The sequence below is a fragment of the Thermobia domestica genome, chromosome 5 (genome assembly GCF_964235325.1).
Source record: "Thermobia domestica chromosome 5, izTheDome1.hap1.1, whole genome shotgun sequence".
In the NCBI taxonomy this organism is placed as follows: Eukaryota; Metazoa; Arthropoda; class Insecta; order Zygentoma; family Lepismatidae; genus Thermobia; species Thermobia domestica.
In genome coordinates this window covers 185,952,407-185,979,322 of record NC_137458.1, presented here as the reverse complement: position 1 = coordinate 185,979,322, position 26,916 = coordinate 185,952,407, and the positions used below count along the sequence as shown (strand labels likewise).

Below are 26,916 nucleotides of genomic sequence, written 5' to 3'. Positions count from 1 at the left end.
ATGTAAGGCCGACTGAAATCGACATCAACTTAGAATGTAAGACCTAATTACTAGGACCAAAATACAAGGTGTTTTAAAAATAATTATTTAAATTCAGTTATTGCTCCTTTACAAATTGAGACCTCAAAATAGTTAGTAACATTAGATATATCGTAATACAAATTACACAATCTTAGTCTACGTAAAACCTACTTAAATTAATACACATTTAGAATGTATTCCGTTATTACTAAAGAAAGATTGCGACGTGTTTTCAGAAGTAGTTTTATAATTTTAAACCCGGAAGTACATTAGAAGAATCCTAATGCTGATTATACAGTGTGGAACAAATAAAAGTCGGACGGAGAATAGAAGTCCAGGGTACAAAGAAACGCAGCAAAAGAAAGGAAACAGATGTTGAAAATGACCATCATTCATCTCTTGAATGACCATATGAATGAAAATGGCCGCAATTTCAGGTGTTCGGACACGTTTCGGAATGATTTTTGCCTTGATCAAAACGGATCCTGTCTGACGCCAATTTGTGACTAATCGTTGCATTGCACTCTTTGCTGGCACTTTGAAACCACGAAATTCAAACCATACAGGGTGGGGCAAATAAAAATGACACCATAAACTCATTAGCAAACAACTGACCACACTCTTTCCATGTATTTGTTTTCACTTAACTTTCCAGAACGAGCACCGTCTGCTGCACTGTGAGTACCATCTTCACCTATGCACTGCTCAACTCACACTGATACAACCTTCACTAAGATCTGAACCAATGGTGTGCGTACACGTGGTGTGGTTCCATGCATATATTCACGTCCACTCGTCCGGGCCACTTTTATTTGCCCCACCCTGTACAATCTTAATCTACTTGACGCCCTTGTAATCGACGCCCACTTAGAATGTGGAGATGTGTTTAGTGAAAACCACGAAGCGTTTTCAAAAATAATTGTATTTAGCAATTCACACTTCGAAAGAGGAAGTGGCATTAGACGAATCGTAATTCAAATTATCTAATCTCAATTTATATGAAACGTACTACAATAGAGACGTCATTATTGAACATCAAAAAAACGAGGCGTTTCAAAAATAATTCTATATATTCAGTTATAGCTCTTTTAGCAAATGAGATTATAAAACCAGAATTGACATCAGATGAATCGTAATACAAGTTATACAATTTTAAATAGCCAACTGCGAGTCATTTCTAAACAGAAAAGATGCGACGAATTTTTAAAAATAAATTCATAATTTCAGTTACAGTTCCTTCAGCAACTGACATCTCAAAACTAAAAGACATAAGATGAATCGTAATACAAATTACATCTTAATCTAAAGCCCAACGTAATAGATACCCTGCTTAGTTTGGGACGTAATTGCTGAACACCAAACAACACGGTTTGCTTCAAACTAATTTCATAAATTTAGTTAAAGCTACTTTAGCAATTCAGACCTCAAAACCAGAGCGGACATCAAATGATTTCAAATTACATTTTCTCAATCTAAATAAATCCCAATGTAAACGACTCCTACTTAGAATGTGAGATATTTATTACTAAATACTGTCATATAATAAGTGATTTATTATAATAATGCATAAAGTTTTTTAAAAAAAGGAACAGAATGGACATTTGAAATTATACTCTTCAGTCCAAGTATTTTCGTATGCAGAACGTGAGAAACATAGTCAAAACAGCCAAAAGTGACAGTAACCTGAGGCCATGGTTGTGTGAACCGAAAGATAAACTTTTCCACAACAACAGAAACTATAACAATATCTAACTGACCTCAATATATGCATATGTAATCTATTATTAAAAAAAAGATTAAAAACATAAAAATATCTGGTAATGTTCTAATATAATATTTTATATATATATATATCCCTCCGTGGTCACTCTGGGGTCTGAAAGACCCCAGATAAATTAATTTTTGATCTGATGTTTTTCTGTTGTTTTTTTGAAAACTTTTCCATCCATGTAAATTAAATTGGTAACACTGCCTGTTGTTATGGTTGGTAACCTGCGTCAATTGCGAGCTGTGTGCTATACAACATGCTTGTGAAGTGTGTTTGGGGTCCAACAGACCCTAGTGTGACCGGCACGTAAGCGTTTGTTTCTTTTGTTCGCTTTTTAATTCCACCTATTTTCCTTTATATCTGACATTTCTATTCATGAAATATGACTCAGAGAAAGTTAAAAGAAGATGAAATACTTGAACTTTTGCTTGTCAATAATGATGGTGACAGTGGTATAGAAGATTTTAGTATTTTCTTAAAGTACAATTACCAAAGCGTTAACCTTTTCAGGACCAACGGCTCAAGCGCTGAGCCAGTAGTTTAAACCTCCGTAGTTCGGCTCCTAATTAACGTAGAGAGATGATTTAGGTGTATCTCTTCAGGAGGGATAAAACGTTCTAATGGTATGCATTTCATCCACATCAAGGGTCTCGCAACGGAAAGGTAGGGGGGAAAATTGGATGTTTCAGTTCCCCTCTCCCTCAGCATTTAGGGGAGAAATTCTCTCCCCAAAGGAGCTACAAGCATAAAAAGTGGCATCAACAAAGATAAATTAACATACTAACTAGTGATACCCTGTGTATGGCCATTGGGCTTGAAAGGGATGAATCAGAGGGATATTGAATTTACCCTTTTTTTAGTGTTTATTTTTTTACAACTGAAAAGGGGCACAAATCGTTGAAATCTTTCCATGAGCTTTCCAATCAGGTATGGTTTATATCTCTGTGACAATTAGGGGTGTACCTAAGGCAGCCAACGTCAGGGTAGACCGAAATATTCCATAAAATATATACAGAATGATTCTCTTAGGAAACACGTTCGGAATATTTTCTCACTTGGTATTGAATATTCGTTCTTCATTTTTTTTTTACGTGATTGTACCCAATGTCTGGCGTACATGTGAATTTTTTCCCTCCGTACAAGTAACAGTGTTGCCAGCCTTTCACAATTTCCAAAAACAAATATATTCTCATTTTTAAAAATCATCATCTTCTTCTAAGGGTTTGGCACGGGTGGCACAAATGTTAGCTGTGTTACATAAGCTACAGCATTGATGTCTGTGTTACATAAGCTTTACAACAAGGTATATTTCCTATCTCTGTGACAATTAGAAGGGGTACTAGGGCCGCCAACGTAAAGGTCTATGATTTTTTTGAAATCCCTGTCGGTCCTGAACAGGTTAATTTTACCGTTCTTCGCAAGATAGTGTATGAAAGTATTTTCTTTCATATTTTGTATAACACGTGTTTGTTATGTTGCATATATTTTATTACAAATGATCCCTAAAGTGTCGAGACTTTTAGCCTTTTTTTGATAAAGTGAAAAAAACGTGTTTTTCCTTCTGACTGTTAATGAAAACTGTAATAAAAGTAACCAAATCGCTTATAAGTGCAAATTTATTGCTTATGGTGAATAGAACGTATCAAAGAACAGCAAAAACAAAAATATTGCAAAAAATATATTTCAAAAATTAAACAAGATAAAAAAAAGGTGGTGGGGTCCTGTGGACCCCTGTGACCTCCGTGTCACAAAAAATAAGTGTGACCACGGAGGGCTATATTATATTTTATATATATATATATATATATAGATAGATAGATAGATAGATAGATAGATAGAGATAGATAGATATTCTAAAAATTGGACAGAAAAAAAGAAATATTCAACATTTTATATTTTTAAATGTAATAATTACATTTATCAGCCTAAAATTCAAAAATACAGTATCAAAATTTCCAAAAAGCAAAAATAATTAAAACAAACAAGGATATTCAAGAATATAAAAAAGTCAGAGCTTTCAAGCAAAGCTTCATTCTTCTTCCAGCGTCACGGCTTTGTCATGAAGTTTCGGAGTAACTGTCGTCCGGACATTAAGTATAAATTAAAAAAAAAAAAAAAAAAAAAAGTATCGCTAATGTGTGGTACAGTATAACAGTTTCAAATTATCTATTATCTATACTTTGTAGTATTTATGTTTTTATCTTTTAGTTTGTTATTTAAAAATTTAATATATGTAACTTTCTTTTATTCAAAATAATTAAATACTATTATTATGCAAACGTTATTCTCAATGTATCCAATTTCTTTCATTCTACTACTATCTGTCTCATCTGAATGAAATGTCATGGATCATTTAGGTAATGGTCTTCAGGTGCAATGGACTACAACTATAATACCGATACTACCTATTAAATTATTGTGGTATCCTAGTACAATGTAATAAACTAATTTCCTTTTTTACACGTTATGACTCTCCCGACAAAGATATCAATAATGCGTAACTTTTCCATTCAGATACATTCGATGACAGATTTTATATATACTACACTAGGTCAGCATAAGTATGTTTTGCTATAATCATAATTATTTTTCACATATGACCTCAATTAGTCAACGCTACGTATATGTTGTTGCTTTAGGAATTATTAGCATTATTACTATTCTGATTTCGGTAACTCAAAATTTGCCTTTGACAACTACTTGTTTTAAACCCGTATATTTTATGGAAATCTCGTTAAATAGTGGTTTTATTTATTTATTTATTTTATTCGTGTGTGCATATTTTCTGTTACGTTTATTTGGCACGCTTGATCCCCACAGAATTTAATGCACCAGATTTAGTTGTTAATGCTACTATACCCTTTAATGATGTGTCCCGTTTTGTTCATTTGTCTGTCTAGGTTCTGATTTTTGGCCACATCAGCCCATTTGTGTTGTGAGGTGACGCGACCTGGTATCATATCTCATTTCTGTCTTTCTTTTTGTGTTAGTATTTCTCAAAGCATCCCTATGTCATACCATTTTTTAAAGCTCAGTAAGGTTAGCGAGTCCATTCTTCGCCTTTATGCAGACATTATCTGTTACATAAAGTATCTCTGACAGGGAACACGAGGTAATTCTGGTATTTCTGTAACTTTTCGAGTCTGAATATTTTACCAATAAGAAAATGTTTTGCCTATTGTTTGCTTTACCATACTTCGCAGTTTGAAAAGTTTTTTTTTCCTATACGTATATATCAAGCTAATTTCAGTCTGACGAAAAAAGAGAAGAAAAACACATTTTTTTTTTCCTCTGTAAATGCATAAGTCTAAAACTAATGCAATTCTTTTCTTTTTAAGATGCACCTGCTTCCCGATGCCAGTTTATTCTCCAGTGTACTGCAACCTACCAGCAGAGGCACCATCTTCCTGCGGGACACTCTATTTCCGGATGCCATTTCCAACATCTCCACGAGTCCTGTTCAAGATGTTCCTGAGCCAGCCTTCACCTGCACGACGCTATCTACAGTTCCTGTCTCATTATGATGCAGCGAAAACCTGTTCCGGTTCTCGGTTACATGCACCTCCAAGGGTTTTTTTTTTTTCTTTCTTCAGTTCCATATGTTTCGATTTTCATCTGTTCCAGAGACAATGGTTCCAGCAGCTTCCTGTATTCCCGACCTTTCTTTTCGGAGTCAGCCACCAGGTAGGCTGAGACAGTATTATAATAATGCATAAAGCTTTTTAAACGGGGAACAGAATGGACATCTGAAATGATACTCTTCAGTCCAAGTATTTGCGTACGCGGAACGTGAGAAACATAGTCAAAACAATCAAAAGTGACAGTAACCTGAGGCCATGGTTGTGTGAACTGGAAAATAAATTTTTCCACAACAAAAACTATAACATAATATCTACCTGACCTCAATATTTGTATTTGTTCTAATATTTAAAAAAAAAAAAAAAAAAAAAAAAAAACTTGCTATGAGTAACGTTCTAATATAAAAAAATAACACTTTCTTTTTTTAAAAATTGGACAAAATACAGAACAGTAAGACTATTCATGGCTTTGGATTAATTGTTTTAACAAAAGAGACACTGACCAAAGCTTAAAACTTTACTTTATTTTAAATTATAATTTGTAACTGTTTCGGATATCTAGCATATCCTTCTTCAGACACGATCGAAATTAATGAAAATACAGACATATATATAAATTAATTGGGATAAGACGGAAGTATTGGAGATGGAGAAAAGAATGATAATAAGGAAGTGGAAAGAAGCGGATTGGATAAAGAAGGTAGGAAGAGAAACTGATGAACTGGACAGGGGGCTTACCAATTAATGGATCATGGCAAGGAAGTTTGGATACCATAGAAAAAAAAAAATAAATAAATAAATAAAAAAAAATAATAAAAAATAAAAGTAAAAATAAAAGGCCCTTATAAGAACCAAAAATAAAGGAAGTGATTAATTGGAAAGTGAACACGAAGACTTATAGGATGGGCTGAAGGCCTCGGTAAATAAGAAAAATAAATAAATAAATAAATAAAAATAAAAAAGTACAACAATGACTCTATATATGACTGTTAAAATAATTTAAAAATCCTTCAATCTATCCATATGTTTACCAATGTTACGCTCAACCCAGTGATCTATTCTTAGGTGAAGACACTATTTCATCCCAGAGAGGAGTACAACAAGGCGATCCCCTGGGCCCAGCACTTTTTGCTATAACCATTCATTCCTTAGTGAAATCGATCAACACTGAATTAAACATTTGGTATTTGGATGATGGAACTATCGCTGATGAACCTGAAGTAATTCTTTCAACTCTAGCACAAATAAATGAGAAGGCATCTGCACTTGGCCTACATTTAAATTTTTCAAAGTGTGAAGTTGGTTTTCTTGGATCAGACGAAGCCAAGTTCGACCTATTATTTAAAAAAAATGACGAAACTGCCCCAGGAATACGTCTCCTAACTAATCAGGATGCTTGTCTTCTAGGCGCCGCTCTCACAAAGGAAGCTTTTACCAATGTCCTGTTAAGCAAAATATCGAAGTTACAATATTTTTTGTCTCGACTTGCCTCGATTTCTGTCCATGCAGCTTTCTTTCTTCTACGTGCCTCTTTGTCGATCCCTCGTTTAAACTACTTCTTACGATGTTTTCCTTCTTGGAATAAGACTCCATTACTGGAGAAATACGATCATGTCCTTAAAATGGGTCTGGAGTCAATTTTAAACTGCTCCTTAAGCGACGAATCTTGGATTCAAGCATCCTTACCTGTGAGATTAGGGGGTCTTGGTATTCGACGATCCGTGGATATGGCGATTCCTTCCTTTTTAGCGTCCTACCACGGATCTCTTCGTTTAGTCGAGGCTCTTCTTCCGCAAGGTTACCACCTACCCAGATGGCACAGTTCAAGAAGGCTCTACCAAATGGAAAAATTTAACAGATACAGATCTTCCAGAGATTAACAAAATAGGTTCTCAGGCATCTTGGTACACACCAATTGCAGCGCATTTTCATGAACTTCTCTTACAGTCAGTTATTGCTCCAGAGGATAAAGCCAGGATTCGTGCTGCCTCATCCCTACATGCTGGGGCATGGTTGAATGCATTGCCCTCCCCACCATTATGTCTTCATATGACTAATGAGGCATTTCGAATCTCTGTCGCCTTAAGATTAGGTGCAGATATTTGTGAGCCACATCGCTGTCCAGCTTGCGGGGATCAAGTTAACCAACGTGGCCTGCATGGCCTGTCATGCATGAAGAGCATGGGCAGACCGCTAGACACTCCTCTGTGAATGATATCATTTTACGAGCCCTTACCACAGCTGGAATTCCTTCAATACGTGAACCTTCAGGATGTTGTCGTTCAGATGGTAAACGACCTGATGGTATGACATTAGTTCCTTGGTTGAAAGGCAAATCACTAGTTTGGGACTTTACGTGTTCAGATACATTTGCCCATTCAAGTCTCTTTTTAGCTGTTATGAATGCTGGGGCTGTTGCTAGTCGTAGAGAAGTAGAAAAGCAAAGGAAATATAACAGCCTCCTTGATAAATTTATTTTTGCTCCAATTGCCATCGAGACTAGTGGTGCTTGGGGATCTGCAAGCATTGATTTTATTAGAGAAGTAGGCAGACGCATTTCTATCGTTACTGGAGATTCGTTCAACACCTTTCTTAATACAACGCATATCTATTGCTATCCAACGTGGCAACGTGTCGTCGGTTCTTGGCACCTTACCACATGGAAAAGAACTAGATGAGATATTTCTTCTCTAACACAGAGGACAATACGGAACATTTGTACTACTGGACGACGTGCTATGCAAGTAGGGTGTGGTATCATTGGATGGCGTGGAAAGGCAGGCAGTGGCACTGGATGTGATGCCGTTGATAGATAGTTTTCTACCCCTTCCTTTGGTTCGACTATCGAAATATGTTTCCTGTTGACTTAGTTATTTTTTCTTAATTGTTTCATAAATTTATTTAATAAAAAAAATTTTTTTATAACAATGAATATATATATGACGGTTAAAGAATTTAAACTCTGTTATAACAACATTTATATATATGTCTGTATTTTCATTAATTTCGATCGTGTCTGAAGAAGGATATGCTAGATATCCGAAACAGTTACAAATTATAATTTAAAATAAAGTAAAGTTTTAAGCTTTGGTCAGTGTCTCTTTTGTTAAAATACAGAAATCATCAACATTTTATACTTTTAAATGTAATAAAAATATTTATCAGGAACTATTATTTGAACTGTCTAAAATTCAAAAATAAAGTGTCAAAATTTTCAAAAAGCAAAAATAATTAAAACAAACAAGGATATTCAAGATAAAAAAGTCAGACTTTCCAACCAAAGCATCATTCTTCTTCCAGCGTCACAGCTTTGTCATGAAGTTTCGGAGTAACTGTCGTCCGGACATTAAGTATAAATTTAAAAAAAAAAAAAAAAAAAAAATGTCGCTAATGTATGAAATAGTATAACAGTTTCAAATTATCTATTGGCAATTCGCATACTTTGTAGTACTTATGTTTTTATCTATTAATTTGTTATTTAAAGATTTAATATATGTAACTGTTTCTTTTATTCAAAATAATTAATTACTATTATTATGCAAACCTTACTCTAATTTTACACAATTTCTTTTATTCTACTATCTGTCACATCTGAATAAAATGTCATGGATCATTTAGGTAATGGTCTCCAGGTGAAAGGCAATGCACTACAACTATAATACCGACACTACCTATTAAATTATTGTGATATACTGGTACAATGTAATAAATTAATTTCCCTTTTTATATGTTAATATAAATACGAATTTTTAAAATTAATGTCATAAGATCAGTTATAGCTTTTTTAACAATTACGACTTCAAAATCGGACATTACATTAAATGAATCGTATTACAAATTATGCAATTTACAGAAAGTCCAATGTAGCAGTCTTCTGCGTAAAATGTGTGTGGGGAAGAGGGAGTTTAGTTACTAAACGGTAAAATTACCAGGCGTTTCCGAAAGAAAGTTTATTAATTCAGTTCCAACTCCTTTAGTAACTGTGACTTCAAAACCGGAAGCCATATTAGATTACAGGTAATACAAGTTACATTTTAACCTACGTAAGTCCCACTTAGAACGCGGGAATTTCATTACTTACTAAAGACCAAAAATACGAAGGATACTCAACAGTAATTTTATCAATTTCGTTAACTATTTTAGCAACTGAGACCTCAAAATTGCAAGTGACACTAGTCAAACTTTAATACATACACAATCTTAATCTGTATAAACCCCACTGAAATCGACACCTACTTAGAATGTGGGGTATAATAACTAAACATCAAAAATACGAACTGTTTGAAAATTAATGTGTTAAATTTAGATCTTTGGTACTTGAGATTTGAACATCGAAGGACACATTATATGAATCATAATACAAATTATATAATGCTAATTTAAAGAAAGCCAAGCAACTAATAATATAAGAATAATTAGTAAACATCAGAAATAAGAGGTATTGTTAAAAATGTTACATATTCAGTTATGTGTCCTTTAGCAATTGAGAGTCAAAAGCGGAAGACATCAGGCGAATCCTATTGTTGCAAGTCATACAATCATAATTTTTATGAAGTCCACTGTTATTAACGCCCACCTAGAATCTGGAGACGTCATTACCGAATACAAAAAAAGTAAAAGGTGTTGTCAGAAATATTATGTTATTTTAGTTATAGCTTTTAGCAACTGGGGCCACAAAAGTAGGAGTGACATTAGATTAATTTTAATACTAATTATACGTAGGGGCACGAATTTTTCGCGCTAAGAATTTGAAATTTTCCCGTTTCGTTTTTTATATTTCGCGTTTTGAAGCATTTTCCAAATAAAGTTTCGCATTCTGTAGCTATTGTGAGAAAGATATTCCCTGATATTTTTACAATTGTTCCTAATATTCATAGATCACTACAGAAATAAATCATTAATTATAAAAAAATCATTGAATATTTCACTTGACATTGTAAATTTCACTTACAGAAAACTATCATTTCTTAATCAAACTGAAGGAAAATCAGTAACTAAACTTACTATGGGTAGGAAAACCATGTTTTCCTCCTTCATTGTTGTACGTTTGTCACTTATCACCGGCCCATACTTGAAAAAAAACTCAAAAATCGGCATTGCTTGTTGGAAGCTACACATACGTAAGTGCATTTACAACAAATTTCAAACAATCATTACTTCGGAACTTTTGTCCATTCAAGACATTCACTATACTGCACTTTCCAGAAGAATCACTTGTCAAGAGTTCATAGGGCGTTCTCTATAACCGTGATTCACCCAAAATGCACCGTTCATGCCACGTTCAACCGCTCCTTCAGTGGAAAACTGGAATTTTTAAATTAAAAACTTTTTAAAAAAATTTCGCGTTATTTCGCGTATTGTTAGAAATTTCGCGCAAAACTGGCAATTTCGCGTTTTATCGCGCAACGGAAACCAATGAAAATACAATTAGAATATTATAAAACGTCAAGAAACTGAAAATTACTTAATTCTGACGCATTTCGTTTTATCGCCCATTGCGAAAAACTCGTGCCTCTAATTATACGTTTTCGACACTAAGCGCCAATCCACCAAAAAAGATTATGTATTCTGAGGCCACCACAGTGCACTAGTCTAAAGAAGAACCAAAGTGTGCATAAAACGGCATCCACCTGCCTTCAGTAAGCGACCAAAGGTGCACAGAACATATTCACATGGCGCTTAAGGTATTAATCCAAATAAGGCCCACTGTAATCAACACTTACTTAGATCATGAAGCGTCATTACTAAGTCATTAGAGCCATTAGGAGCTGTAAAAATTATATCATAAATTTTGTTTCTGCAATTTTGGTAATTGAGACTTCAAAACCGATAGCAACATTAGATGGTTTAAAAGCCAGAACAAAAGTAATTAAATTAATAAATATGATTTTAGTCGTTATAGCGCAAATGTGCCAATTCATGTACGAACTGGCACTAATATAATTCGAACAAAAGAATCTAAAAGCGGGCGTTAAAAAAAAAAATACTGAACAAAAAGCTGTACAAACATTAACAAACAACACTAACGAAAGTAAGCCATAAACACTTCTCTACAGGAAACAATACAGAGAAAGGAAACATTGAAGTACAATCAAGTAGCTGTTCAATTGATTCCGTTCGTTAGTTTTGAATTCCAACAACTAAAAACTTAGAGTTAACCTCTAATATTGTGTAAAAATTTTATACATACATCTAACTTTCTGGTGAGTACTTACAGTCACCCACAAAAGTATGCCCCCTTCCCCCGAGTGCTATAATTCCGTTACTTGGTATACTGAACACTTACAGTTTGTAAACGCCTAGACAGATGCAACCTGTCGAACATCGAACGTTTCTCTCCTTGACGCAAATTGGTCTTCCCGAATCACCATTTTAATAAAGATTAAATTGTGAAGGAAACGATGCACAAAACATTTCTCCATTTTAAGATGGATCTCTATGGTTTGGAGCGTGTTGTCCAATGAACACCATATATTAATCACAATATTGTTGAGAGTGTAATGTATTATTTCATTATATCCTGTATGTTAGAAGAAATAAAAACATTCATCATGCATCAAGTAGAAAATGCTTGAAATTAAGACCTCCAATTCTCATTCCAACTTTTTTTTCCTACTCGACAGATGATGATCTTGCTTTTCACTGCACTGAAATTTAAATTCAAACATTTTGAAAAAAATTCAACCTGGCGGGGATTTGAACCCGGGTCTACGAAATAGAAGTTTAGTGCGCTAACCACTTCCCTACCACATCATTCCATTTTCCACAAAAACTGTTAGCTAGTTGAAATCGTTTCATGTAAGACGATACACAAGATACTAATGGTCGTATGAAGAGACGTTCTTTAGGTGAATGAAAATTACATATTCAAGATTTCCTTCTTTAATTCAGAAACACGTTATATAGACTTCCCTCAATGAGGAAAATATCACGAAACGTTCCGAAACTTGAAGCTGCCTTATCGTTTTTAAAGGTGGTTCCGATTCACCCTATAATTCTTCCGAAACTTAACTTTTAATTTCGAAGAAAAAAAGATGGCAGACGCTATTTTCGCATTCTCTGAATTGTATTAACACATGTAGCAATATCAAGTCCTATGTTTATCTTCCGTAACTAGTAGTTTAGTTTCTGAGCTTTATATGAATAATTTATGGAGTAATGGTAACTCATGAAACTCCTATCGCAAAGTCCTGAGTTCGAATCCGTAGCGGCAATTATTTTTCTTCATTTGATTTTATTGTTTACGTAATTGGTATTGCAATTCTATTATTCCTTTATTTTATTATTAGTATTATTATTATTAACGGTAATTTATGTGTTCTAATCCAAAATAAATCATCCCATCGAGAACACTTGATGTAAAAAAATGTGGCCAAGTCTAGCGCCTCCTTCACTTAAGTTATGACGTCTCATTCATAGCCAAATCTATTTCTCTACGAACTATAACATTTTCAGTTTAATAAAGTAAGAGTCTATACATCTCATTGTAAGAACAATGCATGAAACACAGAACCTAAAGTTATTAAATCTACCATCGCATATGAATTTATGGTCACTATAGCAACAGGCATGCTGCTACACTTATTTTCATAGTCACTTCTTATATACATTCATAATAGTTGAAAATTTTTTCATTGTTGTGTGAATGCAATAGGCACTTCAATAATAAATATGAACATTGAAATGTAAACGACAGCGTGCTGTAGCGTCATGTGTTTGCTGCGTATTCGCCAAGTCATGTAACTAAGATGTAGAAGTTTCTAGTGTTCCGAGAACAAAGGTGTTAGCATTCAGGAGGAATAGAATTGGCTCTGCATGACATAGAACCACTTTTTAAGTGTAAAAATGTCTCGACATTGGCTACATCATGAAATTTTTGATAGGGTTGCAATTGTGTTTTTTGTTTCCTGTAGAATCTACGCACACTAATGGAGATATTGAAGGGAAATTCACTTTTTTGTTGCTGTTTTTAAATTTGTTACTTGCACCCTTAACCAAGCCTGTGTACTAAATTTCAGCTTTCTATATCTACGCGAAGTACCATAAAGGTTTTGATGATTACAAGAGTAACTTACGAAATCAATGAACATTGGTATTAAGAGACTAAAATAACAGGACTATCGCATTAAAACGTAGCACATAAATAAATAAATAAATAAATAAATAAATATAATAAATAAATAAATAAATAAATAAATAAATAAATAAATAAATAAATAAATAAATAAATGTATGTATGTATGTATGTATGTATGTATGTATGTATGTATGTATGTATTAGGGATGGCCAAAATTTTCCGGAATCCGGATTCCGGAAATTTTGTTTTCCGGAATCGGAAAATTTACTTTCCGGAATTCGGAAAAATTCCGCATTTCGGAAAAATTCCGGAATTCAGAAAAAATCCGGAATTCGGAAAAAATCCGGAATTCGGAAAAATTCCGGATTTCGGAAAAATTCCGGAATTCAGAAAAATTCCGGATTTCGGAAAAATTCCGGAATTCAGAAAAATTCCGGAATTCGGAAAAATTCCGGATTTCGGAAAAAATTCCGGAATTCAGAAAAATTCCGGAATTCGGAAAAAATTCCGGAATTCAGAAAAATTCCGGATTTCGGAAAAATTCCGGAATTCAGAAAAATTCCGGATTTCGGAAAAATTCCGGAATTCAGAAAAATTCCGGATTTCGGAAAAATTCCGAAATTCAGAAAAAATCCGGAATTCGGAAAAATTCCGGATTTCGGAAAAATTCCGACATTCGGAAAAAATCCGGAATTTTTCCGAGATCCGGAATTTTTCCGATTTTACTTTCCGGATTCCGGAAAGTAAAAATTCTGGAATTGGCCATCCTTAGCTAGTAGCTGTTAAAAGAGAAACACAATAATGAATAGGCTATATATACTGTATTAATTTCTTGTAGTTGGATATGTCTTTATCATTTACGTAGACAATTGCTACTGCAGTTATTTACTACTTTATGAGAAAGGTCTTATTTTCACACACAAAAAAGTCGCCGGTATGTCTCAAACATTATCGCGTTCTCACCTGCAGCTGCTCCAAAGCACTGCAAACTACTTTTTAACCAGGCGAAAGGCAGTGAAGGAAAATAAATCTCAACAAATATTCTAATAACATTCGCTTATTGTCAACATACCTACAGTGAGCGCAGAAAGTGTTCGTACACCGTGCATACTTTATATTGAAAACAGCTAGCATGAGAATGGGAGGTGGAAAATATATATATAACCAGAATTAAGACTACACATTCATACATTTTATTTCTATATACAAGAGAAAGGGCAAACAAAGACAATCACTGTTTTGTTCAGAAGAAAAGAAAGAATTCCTTTTTTGTAAACGCAAAAAGTCACCGTACACTTATGATTGAATTAATGCTTATAAAGTATATTACGTTATTTAATATTTTGTGGGATTACCCTGTGCGTTAATGATTGTCTGTAGTCTTCGTGGCATTGATTTCACCTGTAGTAGTTCGTAGTTCTGTAGCTTCGGGACTGATTATGTCCCATTCTTCTTGAATAGCTTTTCTTAGGCCTTCTTTAGTAGACAAGCTATGCCTTCTGATTCTTGTCTCCAGAAGAGATCATAGATGTTCTATGGGGTTCATGTCTGGGGATCGGGGTGGTGTGCGAAGCTGTTTCAAGGTATTATAGAGTCAGGGGCGGATCCAGAGGGGGGCGATCGGGGCGATCGCCCCCCCCCCACAAGAGGAAACTCTTATTTTATATATAAATAAACCCATCCATAACAAGTTTGGAGCTCTTAGAAGTAGCAGTATTACCGCCGACCGCCCCCCCCAGAAGTCCGTCCTGGATCCGCCCCTGGCAAACCTTGCAGACAGGCCTCGTTCAACAGTACAAACAATAATTGCGATGTATAATGATTCTATCACTGTGCGAAACCATAAAAATAATAATAATAATAAGAAGAATAAGAATTGGAAGACCAAGAGTGTTGAGTGAACAAGTTAAACGTTACATTATTAGGGAAAGAAAAAAGGTTCCAAAAAGTAGTGCTGTGCAATTGGCAACGGATCTGGAAACACGCGGTGTTAAAGTATCAGCCAGTACAGTGCGGAATATTTGCAGGGTATCATGGTCGGATAGCCAGGAAAATGTTCTGGGTGAACAAGACAAATCGTATAAAGAGACTAAAGTTTGAAAAAGAGTATAAAGATAAGGGATCAGGCTTCTTTCTGGAATAGGGTCATATTTTCGGATGAAAGTAAATTTAATTTTATCGAGTCCAATGGGAGGCGTATGGTATGGCGCAAGGTGAATACAGAGATGAATCCTCAAAATCTCGTCCCTAAAGTAAGACACGGAGGAGGGTCCGTGCTCGTCTGGGGTTGTATGAGTGCCTCATGAGTGGATCGTCTCCACCTTATCGATGGAGTGATGATCCACAAAGTGTATATTAACATATTAAAGGAATATCTCCATACTAGTGCGCAGAAGATGGTTCTTGAAAACAATTTATTGTTCAGCAAGACAACGACTCCAAACATACAGCGGAAAATACTCGATTGTGGCTACTCTATACAGGGGCGGATCCAGGACGGACTTCTGGGGAAGGGGCGGTCGGCAGTAATACTGTTACTTTTAAGAGCTCCAAACTTGTTATGGATGGGTTTATTTATATATAAAATAAGAAAGTTTCCTCTTGTGGGGGGGGGGGCGATGGCCCCGATCGCCCCCTCTGGATCTGCCCCTGAGGTTTGCTATCTTTCTCAAAGACTTACCCTTCTTATGCACTTTAATAATTACTTTTCTTGTCTCCTCATTTGTTTCTGTTCGGTTGCTTCCCATTTCGACAGCCCACCGTGCAGTTTTTTCACTCCTATTCACAACTAAACTCATTCTGTTACTCGTCATGCTATACAGAGGTGTATACTCAGGTGAATACTAGTGAACCCCAGTTGTGGTATCTTTGTTTCGTATTCGTACGTCAGGTGTACGATCACTTTTTGCGTCTACTCTATACATTTTCTACGGAATTTATTTACTTTCTGACCATTAAACTTGTCTTTGTGGTTCTTTATTGATATATTCATAAAGCTTAGTTTTCATTATTCATATTGTGTGTGTTATTACACTTCTTAAATTTTCTGTTTCTTTTTCGCAGGCATTCTCGTTTCAATAGCATAGGTGTACGAACACTTTCTGCGCTCACTGTATGTACAGTAAATACAAATTTATAATTTTTGACTTTACGAAGTATACAATGTAATTGTTCAATAATTAACATAAGCAGGCATTCATTAATTTATATTAATATAATAATTAATAAAACTAATAAGCGGGTGATTGATGACTCAGTGGTAGAGTTTTCATCTATGGTATTCTAACCCAGGACATGTGGGTTTTCAATGGCTAATTTTGTGTTCGAAAATTTTCCCGGTGGAAGGCCTACCTTTCTTATATTTGTTCCATCATCACTCATTAACGAATTTAGTTTATCAAAACTCTATAGCCATATATTCATTCTGTCCGTCAGTGAAACAAACAGTCTCAAGAACTATCTGATGGATTACCAATCAATTTTGGCCATGATGTACAGAGTCAATAGTTAAGAATCGAGTTCCCTGATGAATGTAATATTCAAACCGGAAGCGGTACAAACCACCATTTCCGGTTTTAACGTTAATCATTATATAGTAAATATGGTAATAGATAGCGAGAAGCGGTTTCCAGTAATCGACATATATAACATTCATGTAGATAGAATGTTACCCAGTTTGTGCATCTGCTGAAAATAATGAGTTTAGGTATTTAGAGAGCATTTTCCGCTTTAGAAAATGTGTGCTTGGTAAAGAATGTAGAGAATTAGCTGAGCCAGGCACGTAGCTAGAATATGGTAATAGGAAGGAGGGGGGGGGTCTGTCACGAAATACTGTGGTTATTTACCAGGGGCTCAATCATTCTAAACTATTTTATTGGCAACATATATTGGTTCGTTTAGCCAAGATTTCTAATGGGGGCATGATATGAAATACTGTGGTTACACACCAGAGGCTCGATCAATCTAAATATTTTACTGACAACATACCCATATTGATTGGTTAGGACAATAAAATGAGGATATATTAGTAAGTATTTTAATAAGAAGCTATGAAGAAATCTCGAGTAAAAGAATATTAAAAAAGTATTGAAAAAGATATCGTCTTCCGAGGTCATTCGAACTGTGTCGAGAATTTTGCGTCTGGGAAATTTGCGCCCTACCTCAAGAACAGGGAAAATTGCGTCTGCGATGTACCTCCACCGGGAAGTTTGAGCCCTGCGAAATAAAAGAACCTATTGGAGCTTACGCATTTCCTCGGAGGGGCTGACATTACAACATAAACAATCCTCCCCTCACAACCATGCCATTTGTGATTTATTTTCATTGTGGCTATATAAGGGGAGAATAAACTTCAATATAAGCATCAACGCAATCACTGCTTCTTCCAGAGATGATTTTGGGGGAACACGGGCCTCCCCAGAGCTCTCAGAGTGCCCCCTCGGAGGAGACCAAAATAATACGTCTATAATATAATAATAAGTAGAATAGTACCAGCAGTGACCCCCCTCCGGAATACTAAATGTGCCCCCCGGAACATTTTTCCTGAAAGAACGACTGAACGCAATTGTGTGTTTGAAGTGTAATTCCAGCAAGTAAACACACTGTAAATAGTTTTCTTGATAATATTACTGAACTGATTTTCATTCACTTTACATTTTCTTTTCTATATTTTGTGTCCTGAAAAGCCAAACAACTCGCAAGGATTGTGAACAGAGATATCTGGGTAGAGCCAAACAGCCTTTTGTAGATAAAATTATACTCTTTGATTATATTAATAAATAATTATATATCAGTCATTTATACGTTTATTGTAAATTTTGTAGTATAATGAAAAATTGTATTTGTATGGATTGCCCTTTAGTGAACTAAAATTGTATTTTTTTTCATTTGTTCGGAATATTATAACGGATGGAGTAACTCACTGAGACGATGAGAGACAAGCCTAGTTCAAGTGCGAGTGGAAGTTACTTTACACAATACAATAATAAGTTGAATTGTAGGACGCTAACATCCCAGTGCAAATATATAGCCGGCGCATTTTCCCCTCTTTTTGGGGTAGGGCGCAAACATCCCATCCGTGAAGTTGACAAGCCACTTATGTCAGACTCCAATTTCGACTTTAAACGTCGCTAGTGCTACGTTAGTATTCGATAGTGACGCAAATCGTTAGTACTCCAACTGCATGCCAACACGCCCACTTCTAAGAATCATCTCAAAAATGAGGTTAACCGTTAGAGCAAGTAAGTGCTCATTAGTGCCATTAACATTAACGTTAATGCCTCCATCGTACGGCAAATTGAGTAATAATAACACCACGTTTTTTGCTAGTCTCAATGCGTCCCTATATTCTCGCGAACATTCTGACGTGCCCAAGTTAGTTACTTTTTTTGGGGGGGGGACTATTGTTTATCTGTTATTGTTTATTGTTTATTGCTAATCTGCAGAGTAGTCCTTACATTAATATGCCATTGTCCTTGATAATCATTGCGTATTTACAAGCAATTTGTTATTACTGTTAGAAGATATCAAAAAACAACAGATAAAATCTACTACTTAAAATTCATATTTTTCTTTTACAGTACATAAACGATTAATAATAATAATAATAATAATAATAATAAGACTATTCCAGCATAAAAGTTATCAATTGCATCACACTGGCAACAAGCGATGCATATTTTAACTTCATAAAAAATCGTTTCTCACGATTTTCTGGAAAACTACGTATGATAACATCTTCATTATGTCAAGTTGTTTATCTCAGTGTGATATATGTCTTACCTCTGGACAATATTACAGTAAAACAAAAATTAAATATTAGGAGTACATCGTACTTTTGGACTACATCTCATTAACCATGGGAAGATTGAGTAGTGTATACTTTAGGATGTAAGTTTCAGCTTAACTTGCATCATACATTCTTAGGATTACAAAAAGGAAATTTGTTCGTTTGCATTTGAACAAAATTCTTAGGATTACAAAAAGAAAAAATAATTTTTCCGAATTCCGGAATTTTTCCGAATTCCGGATTTTTTCCGAAATCCGGAATTTTTCCGAATTCCGGATTTTTCCTGAATTCCGGATTTTTTCCGAATTCCGGATTTTTTCTGAATTCCGGATTTTTTCCGAATTCCGGAATTTTTCCGAAATCCGGATTTTTTCTGAATTCCGGATTTTTTCCGAAATCCGGATTTTTTCTGAATTCCGGATTTTTTCCGAAATCCGGATTTTTTCCGAATTCCGGAATTTTTCCGAAATCCGGAATTTTTCCGAATTCCGGAATTTTTTCCGAATTCCGGAATTTTTCCGAATTCCGGAATTTTTCCGAAATCCGGAATTTTTCTGAATTCCGGAATTTTTCCGAAATCCGGAATTTTTCCGAAATCCGGAATTTTTCCGAAATCCGGAATTTTTCCGAAATCCGGAATTTTTCCGAATTCCGGAATTTTCCGATTTTACTTTCCGGATTCCGGAAAATAAATAAATAAATAAATAAATAAATAAATAAATAAATAAATAAATAAATAAATAAATAAATAAATAAATAAATAAATAAATAAATAAATAAATAAATAAATAAATGTATGTATGTATGTATGTATGTATGTATGTATGTATGTATGTATGTATGTATGTATGTATGTATGTATGTATGTATGTATGTATGTATGTATGTATGTATGTATGTATGTATGTATGTATGTATGTATGTATGTATGTATGTATGTATGTATGTATGTATGTATGTATGTATGTATGTATGTATGTATGTATGTATGTATGTATGTATGTATGTATGTATGTATGTATGTATGTATGTATGTATGTATGTATGTATGTATGTATGTATGTATGTATGTATGTATGTATGTATGTATGTATGTATGTATGTATGTATGTATGTATGTATGTATGTATGTATGTATGTATGTATGTATGTATGTATGTATGTATGTATGTATGTATGTATGTATGTATGTATGTATGTATGTATGTATGTATGTATGTATGTATGTATGTATGTATGTATGTATGTATGTATGTATGTATGTATGTATGTATGTATGTATGTATGTATGTATGTATGTATGTATGTATGTATGTATGTATGTATGTATGTATGTATGTATGTATGTATGTATGTATGTATGTATGTATGTATGTATGTATGTATGTATGTATGTATGTATGTATGTATGTATGTATGTATGTATGTATGTATGTATGTATGTATGTATGTATGTATGTATGTATGTATGTATGTATGTATGTATGTATGTATGTATGTATGTATGTATGTATGTATGTATGTATGTATGTATGTATGTATGTATGTATGTATGTATGTATGTATGTATGTATGTATGTATGTATGTATGTATGTATGTATGTATGTATGTATGTATGTATGTATGTATGTATGTATGTATGTATGTATGTATGTATGTATGTATGTATGTATGTATGTATGTATGTATGTATGTATGTATGTATGTATGTATGTATGTATGTATGTATGTATGTATGTATGTATGTATGTATGTATGTATGTATGTATGTATGTATGTATGTATGTATGTATGTATGTATGTATGTATGTATGTATGTATGTATGTATGTATGTATGTATGTATGTATGTATGTATGTATGTATGTATGTATGTATGTATGTATGTATGTATGTATGTATGTATGTATGTATGTATGTATGTATGTATGTATGTATGTATGTATGTATGTATGTATGTATGTATGTATGTATGTATGTATGTATGTATGTATGTATGTATGTATGTATGTATGTATGTATGTATGTATGTATGTATGTATGTATGTATGTATGTATGTATGTATGTATGTATGTATGTATGTATGTATGTATGTATGTATGTATGTATGTATGTATGTATGTATGTATGTATGTATGTATGTATGTATGTATGTATGTATGTATGTATGTATGTATGTATGTATGTATGTATGTATGTATGTATGTATGTATGTATGTATGTATGTATGTATGTATGTATGTATGTATGTATGTATGTATGTATGTATGTATGTATGTATGTATGTATGTATGTATGTATGTATGTAAGTTAGTTAGTTAGTTAGTTAGTTAGTTAGTTAGTTAGTAAGTAATTTAGTTAGTTAGTTAGTTAGTTAGTAATTTAGTTAGTTAGTAAGTTAGTAAGTAAGTAAGTAAGCAAGCAAGTTAGTTAGTTAGTTAGTTAGATAGTTAGTTAGTTAGTTAGTTAGTTAGTTAGTTAGTTAGTTAGTTAGTTAGTTAGTTAGTTAGTTAGTTAGTTAGTTAGTTAGTTAGTTAGTTAGTTAGTTAGTTAGTTAATTAGTTAGTTAGTTAGTTAATTAGTTAGTTAGTTGCTTGCTTGCTTGAATTGCCTGAAAATAAACTGTGAAAAACTTTACAATGCTGGAGGAGGCAGGTTCCAAAGCGTCGCTACTTCGTCAATGAATAGAGCAATTCGCATGTTCTACAACTGATGGAAAAATTATTTACTGCCAAGCATGTAACAAGGAGGTACGTAAAATTCATTCAAATTTTCTTTCATTTCTACAAGGAGTGGGAATAGAGTTACGAGGGTGGGCTGATGAGTTCTCGACCCGATCCAGACGGACTTCAGCTGCAGGCAAAGTGTGAAACTATTCAACACAGTTCCCTCGAAGGCTAACACACTTGGCACTTCGATGCTGCAACTTCTCCAACCCCATAAAAAAAACCTCAAGGTCTGCAAAGAAAACTGTTCCGCAGCTGTTATCACCTCTTCATCACTGTGGAATTTCTGTCCTTTCAGTGCTGTTTTGAGTTTTGCAAACAGATAATAATCAGAACGGGCAAGATCTGGCGAGTAAGGTGGGTGGTCAATGCACTCAAACCCTAGGTCCCTCAGAAAATCCATTGCTCTGCCAGCCTTGTGGATGGGAGCATTGTCCTGCAAGAACAAGACACCTCTCAACTTTCCCCGGGGCTTTTCTTTAATAGCGTCCTTTACCTTAACCAGCAGACTGCAGTAATGGTTTGGCCCTTTGGAAGGTAGTCTGAGAGCAAACACCATCCTTATCCCAGAATATTGAGCACCTTCCCTGCAGTTTTGTGCTTTTAATACTTTGGGCCTTGGAGATCCTGAGTGGCGCCACTCGCATGACTGCTGTTTGGTTTCCGGATCAAAGTAATGCAACCACGTTTCATCCTGGGTAACAAGCCGATTCAAAAAATCGTCCTTGGAGTTCGCAAAATGCCGTAAAATCACCTGCGATGATCTCACATGTTCGCGTTTTTGATCCGCCTTCAAACATTTCGGAATCCATTTCGCAGAAAGCTTGAGCATGTCCAACTGATCATGGATTATTCACCCAACACGTTCTTTGGATATGTGCACTTTGTCAGCTATCTCCTGAAGCGAAATCCGTCTGTTGCTCAAAATCAGGTCATAAATCTGGTCCACTTTTTCCGAAGTTGACACTGACACTGGCCTGCCACACCTGTCACTATCTTCTGTTGAAAATTCACCACGCTTGAAGTTCGCACACCATTTCTTCACAGTGGAGTATGAAGGCCACTGTCCACCAATGTGTCTAGCATGCAACTATGGATTTTCTTGGGCGACTTCTGTTGTAAGAAGAAGAAATTCATTACACCTCGTAACCCCTCTTTGGTGAATTTGACATCTGGCTCCGCCATGGTTCATTCAATTACCTGTAAAATAAAAACCGTTCATAGTAGAATCATCCCAAGCAGTGGGGAAAGGGGTTGGGGACTCCTCCAGAGAAGAATGAATAGTTAAAAAAAACTCGAAAAAATATGACTAGATCGGAAAATAAAAGTCCGAGTCTTTGCGTTTCCATATGTATTTTCAGTTTGTAAAGCACTTGCACGGAAAGTGGAGACCAGAATCCTCAGTCGTCACAATTTCTTGAGGCTCTTCAACTTCAGCTTTTCTGCCCACTGCTCATGCTGCAAAACGTTAAGTATCTATACATAAAATAAGCTCAGATTGCGCATGTTAAAGTAGTTCTTGTTTTGAAAAGGAAATATTCCTGACCCTCTGTTGGTCTAGTAGCCAACAAGCTTGCCTTCGCTGCGCGGAGTTCCAGGTTCGATTCCCTGTGGGAGTACAGTGAACGAAAAAAATGGTTCGGATTCCACTATTAATCAGTAGGTCCACGTCTTTTTATGCCGCCAAGCCATAATCGTCGGACGTAACACTGAAAACAAACCAAATCAAACCGTATATATTCCTGACCACGAAGCAAGAGGTACTTGTCCCTAGTATTCTTAGTTTATTTTTTACTTTCAGAAAAAAAAATAGCGTTTCTGTTTGAACATTGAAAACAAGTTTGGTGCTAGAGCAGGGTGAAAAATCTTGGGGGTTGGGGAAAATGTCCCCCACTAAAACTTGCTGGGAGTGACTAAAGTGATACTAATGTCAGAAGTTTGCAAAATAATTACAGTAATTCGTTTTTATCGTGCATTTTATATTTAACGGTTGTACAAACAGTTAGCAGTATCCTTAATACTGCATAGTTTAATAATTATGGATGCCCAAATATGTGATCTCTCTATATCGACACAAAACATTCCAGTGCTGACTGTTTTTTCTACTCTCTTGTCCGCTTTCACTTCGACTCTCATGATTTCGCGTCCTGTTCTAGAGGAACTGACAATTCGATTGCCTTTGAGTTCTGTCAGCAACATTTAATAATGGAGTTAGTGTGTATCATCTCTTAAATTATGCCTTTTTTACATCTGCAGTTGTAACATGTACTGTAAAATATTATGTTATTCCAATATTAATTCTTTGTTTTATGTTTTACTTTACAGATTTCAAGTGAAAAGAAATCTCATGTGACTCAGCATGCCAAAGGAATGCAGCACAGGGCAAATGTTGAACGCAAATCGAGGATGAAACAAACACTTCTGACACAAAGTTCCGCGGAGTGCAGCAAGAACAACCAGTTTTATGCTGACCTGTGTCACGCAATTGTAGCAGCCAACATTCAATTCGTACTACTGAAAATTCAACTTTCAAGAGATTCCTGGAACAGTACTGCCATCATTCGGTCCCCTCTGAGTCGACGTTACGCAAGAACTATGTGCAACCCACATATGACGAAGCAATATCCAGAATACGAAATGACACAGGAGAGTCTTATATTTGGTTATCGGTTGATGAAACCATTGACGACCTAGGACGATCCATTTGTAACTTAGTTGTCGAGAAACTAAATTCTGAGGCACCATCCATGGCTTACCTTATTTGCGCCAAACAACTTTCAACAACCAATCAGGAGACAATAGCACACTTTGTGAACAATGGATTAAAAGTATTGTGCTCCAACAACCTTGATGAGAAGAAAGTGCTTCTTGCCTATGCTGCATTATACATGGTTGCTGCGATGAAATTGCTAAAGGTGTTCTATCCCTCCCTTGTTCATGTGACATGTCTCGCCCATAGTTTAAATCGTGTTGCGGAGCAGATAAGAGTAAAATTTCCAATAATCAACAAAATGATCTCTACTGTAAAGAAAGTTTTTCTTAAGGCCCCATCAAGAGTACGATCTTTTAAAGAGAAGCTTCCAGATACCTCTCTGCCATCTCAACAAGTGCTTACACGATGGGGTACCCGGTTGAAAGCAGTTGAGTACTACAGTGACCATTTTCGTGCAGTAAAGGAAGTCGCTGAAAATTTAGTGGAGGATGCTTATAGCGTTACTGCTGCCAAAGAATTGGTGAATGATTCTTCTATCTCTACTGATCTGGCATACATCCGATCGCACTACACATTTCTTGTTCGGGTTATTGCAAAATTAGAGGGCTCGGGAATAACACTTTCCAAGAATATTGAGCTTATTCAGGAAGTGGAGCAAAAAATTGTGCAAGTGCCCTGTGAAGTTGGTGAGAAAGTGAAGGTAAAACTTGAAAGTGTATTGGGAAAGAACTTGGGACTTAAGAGTTTGTGTACAGCAGCAGACATTTTGGCTGGGAAACAAAATGAATACAAATGCGAAATTCCAATCGAACATGTACCTAAGTTGAAATTTGCCCCATTACGTCAGTTGATGTGGAACGTTCATTCTATGCGTACAAACTCATCCTCAGCAACAAACGCCACCGTTTCACCATAGAAAACCTGGAAAAGTGCTTGTTATTTACTGTGAGGCCAATTACGGCTCATATGGTGCAGAAATGTGAAGGTGTTGTGTTTTGTGCTGAAGATTTATCTACAAATATATAGTTTTATTCTTAATTTCAGCAATATTTCAATATTAAGCAGGTTAAAATGTAAGGTAACATGACGCGTGTGCGTGCATTTCTGTATCTTAAAGTTTATATTCAGATCGTAATGCATTATTCCATTCAGAAATGAGTATTTTTTATAAGAATCTATTTTTTCATTTTTAATGCCCAATTTAGTATTTTTGGCACTTATTTTAGGCACATAAAACATACATTTTTAGAACCTAAAATTTCGATGTCTAAAAATGACAACAAGGAATTGCTTCGTCCCTCTTGCGAGAAAAATGAAAGCACTCATATCAAGCGAAAATTAGTATCTCTGATATACTATTGTTACTAAAATAATATTTTTAATAATGTGGATTTCAGTAATAAATAAAAAGTAATCTTGTCGCCATTTTTCATTACTGTTTCTAATAAAGATAAATGAAAACTGTATTCATATTTTATTCATAATAGATGCTTTAAAAACCAAAGTCAGAACATAGACAGAACTAAATACTCTGGGGCTGCACTAGAAAACATTGCTTGAAAAAGGGCTCCGCAGCGGAAAAAATATTGACAATGCTGCACTACACGATTGGTCACACTGGAACGTACATCACATATCTAACATTTTCCCATCGGCTGCGTTACGGATGTTGTAAAAAAAAATCTACGGAAGTCACCATTACACAACCTCCATTCCAACACCAACGTCCTCACTCATCACGTAAATATCGTCGCAGCTTGGGGTTTGCACGGAAGGTCCCACCATTTGTAATTTGCCGGTTACATGAACACAAATCGCGAACAATCACATTGTCAAATTCTCACAGAATGTATAATTATGCTCACCAATTGCAAATATCCACAAAGGCGGCAAACATTAGTTTCATTATTTGTCAATTATCAAACATATCAACAGTAATGAAAAACAAACGTAGTGAAACATTATATTATTTAGAATAGTGACAAATTTTTGGAACAATATGTATCTTTACAAGATGTTTTACCTTGTTAGTAAATTATAATTTCACAATTCAATAGATGTGACCAGTGATTTCTTTGTCGAGCGGAAGCCAAGGAAATTTTTTCCCTCTCGCGTTCCCTTCTCTGGCACTAGCTAAATTACTGCTTTCCAAGGCTGAGAAGAATGTTTCCTACCCCTCTGGACATTTTCCTAACAATTCTCAAACATGTTATCAGTATTATTTGTATCTCAACTAATACATT

General features: G+C 35.0%; 2 protein-coding genes across 4 annotated transcripts in view; one reads left to right on the top strand and one right to left on the bottom strand.

Moving 5' to 3' along the window:
• The window catches only part of LOC145686319 (uncharacterized), a 358,756-nt gene that overhangs the window by 188,994 nt on the left and 142,846 nt on the right, over positions 1-26,916 (bottom strand). The gene's annotated exons all lie outside the window — the stretch shown is intronic.
• Positions 1,899-26,703, top strand: LOC145686320 (uncharacterized). The gene is made up of 2 exons (XM_081759524.1): positions 1,899-5,473; positions 24,286-26,703. Exon 2 carries the CDS (start codon positions 24,708-24,710, stop codon positions 25,587-25,589), a length of 882 nt encoding a protein of 293 aa, XP_081615650.1. The 5' UTR covers positions 1,899-5,473; positions 24,286-24,707; the 3' UTR covers positions 25,590-26,703.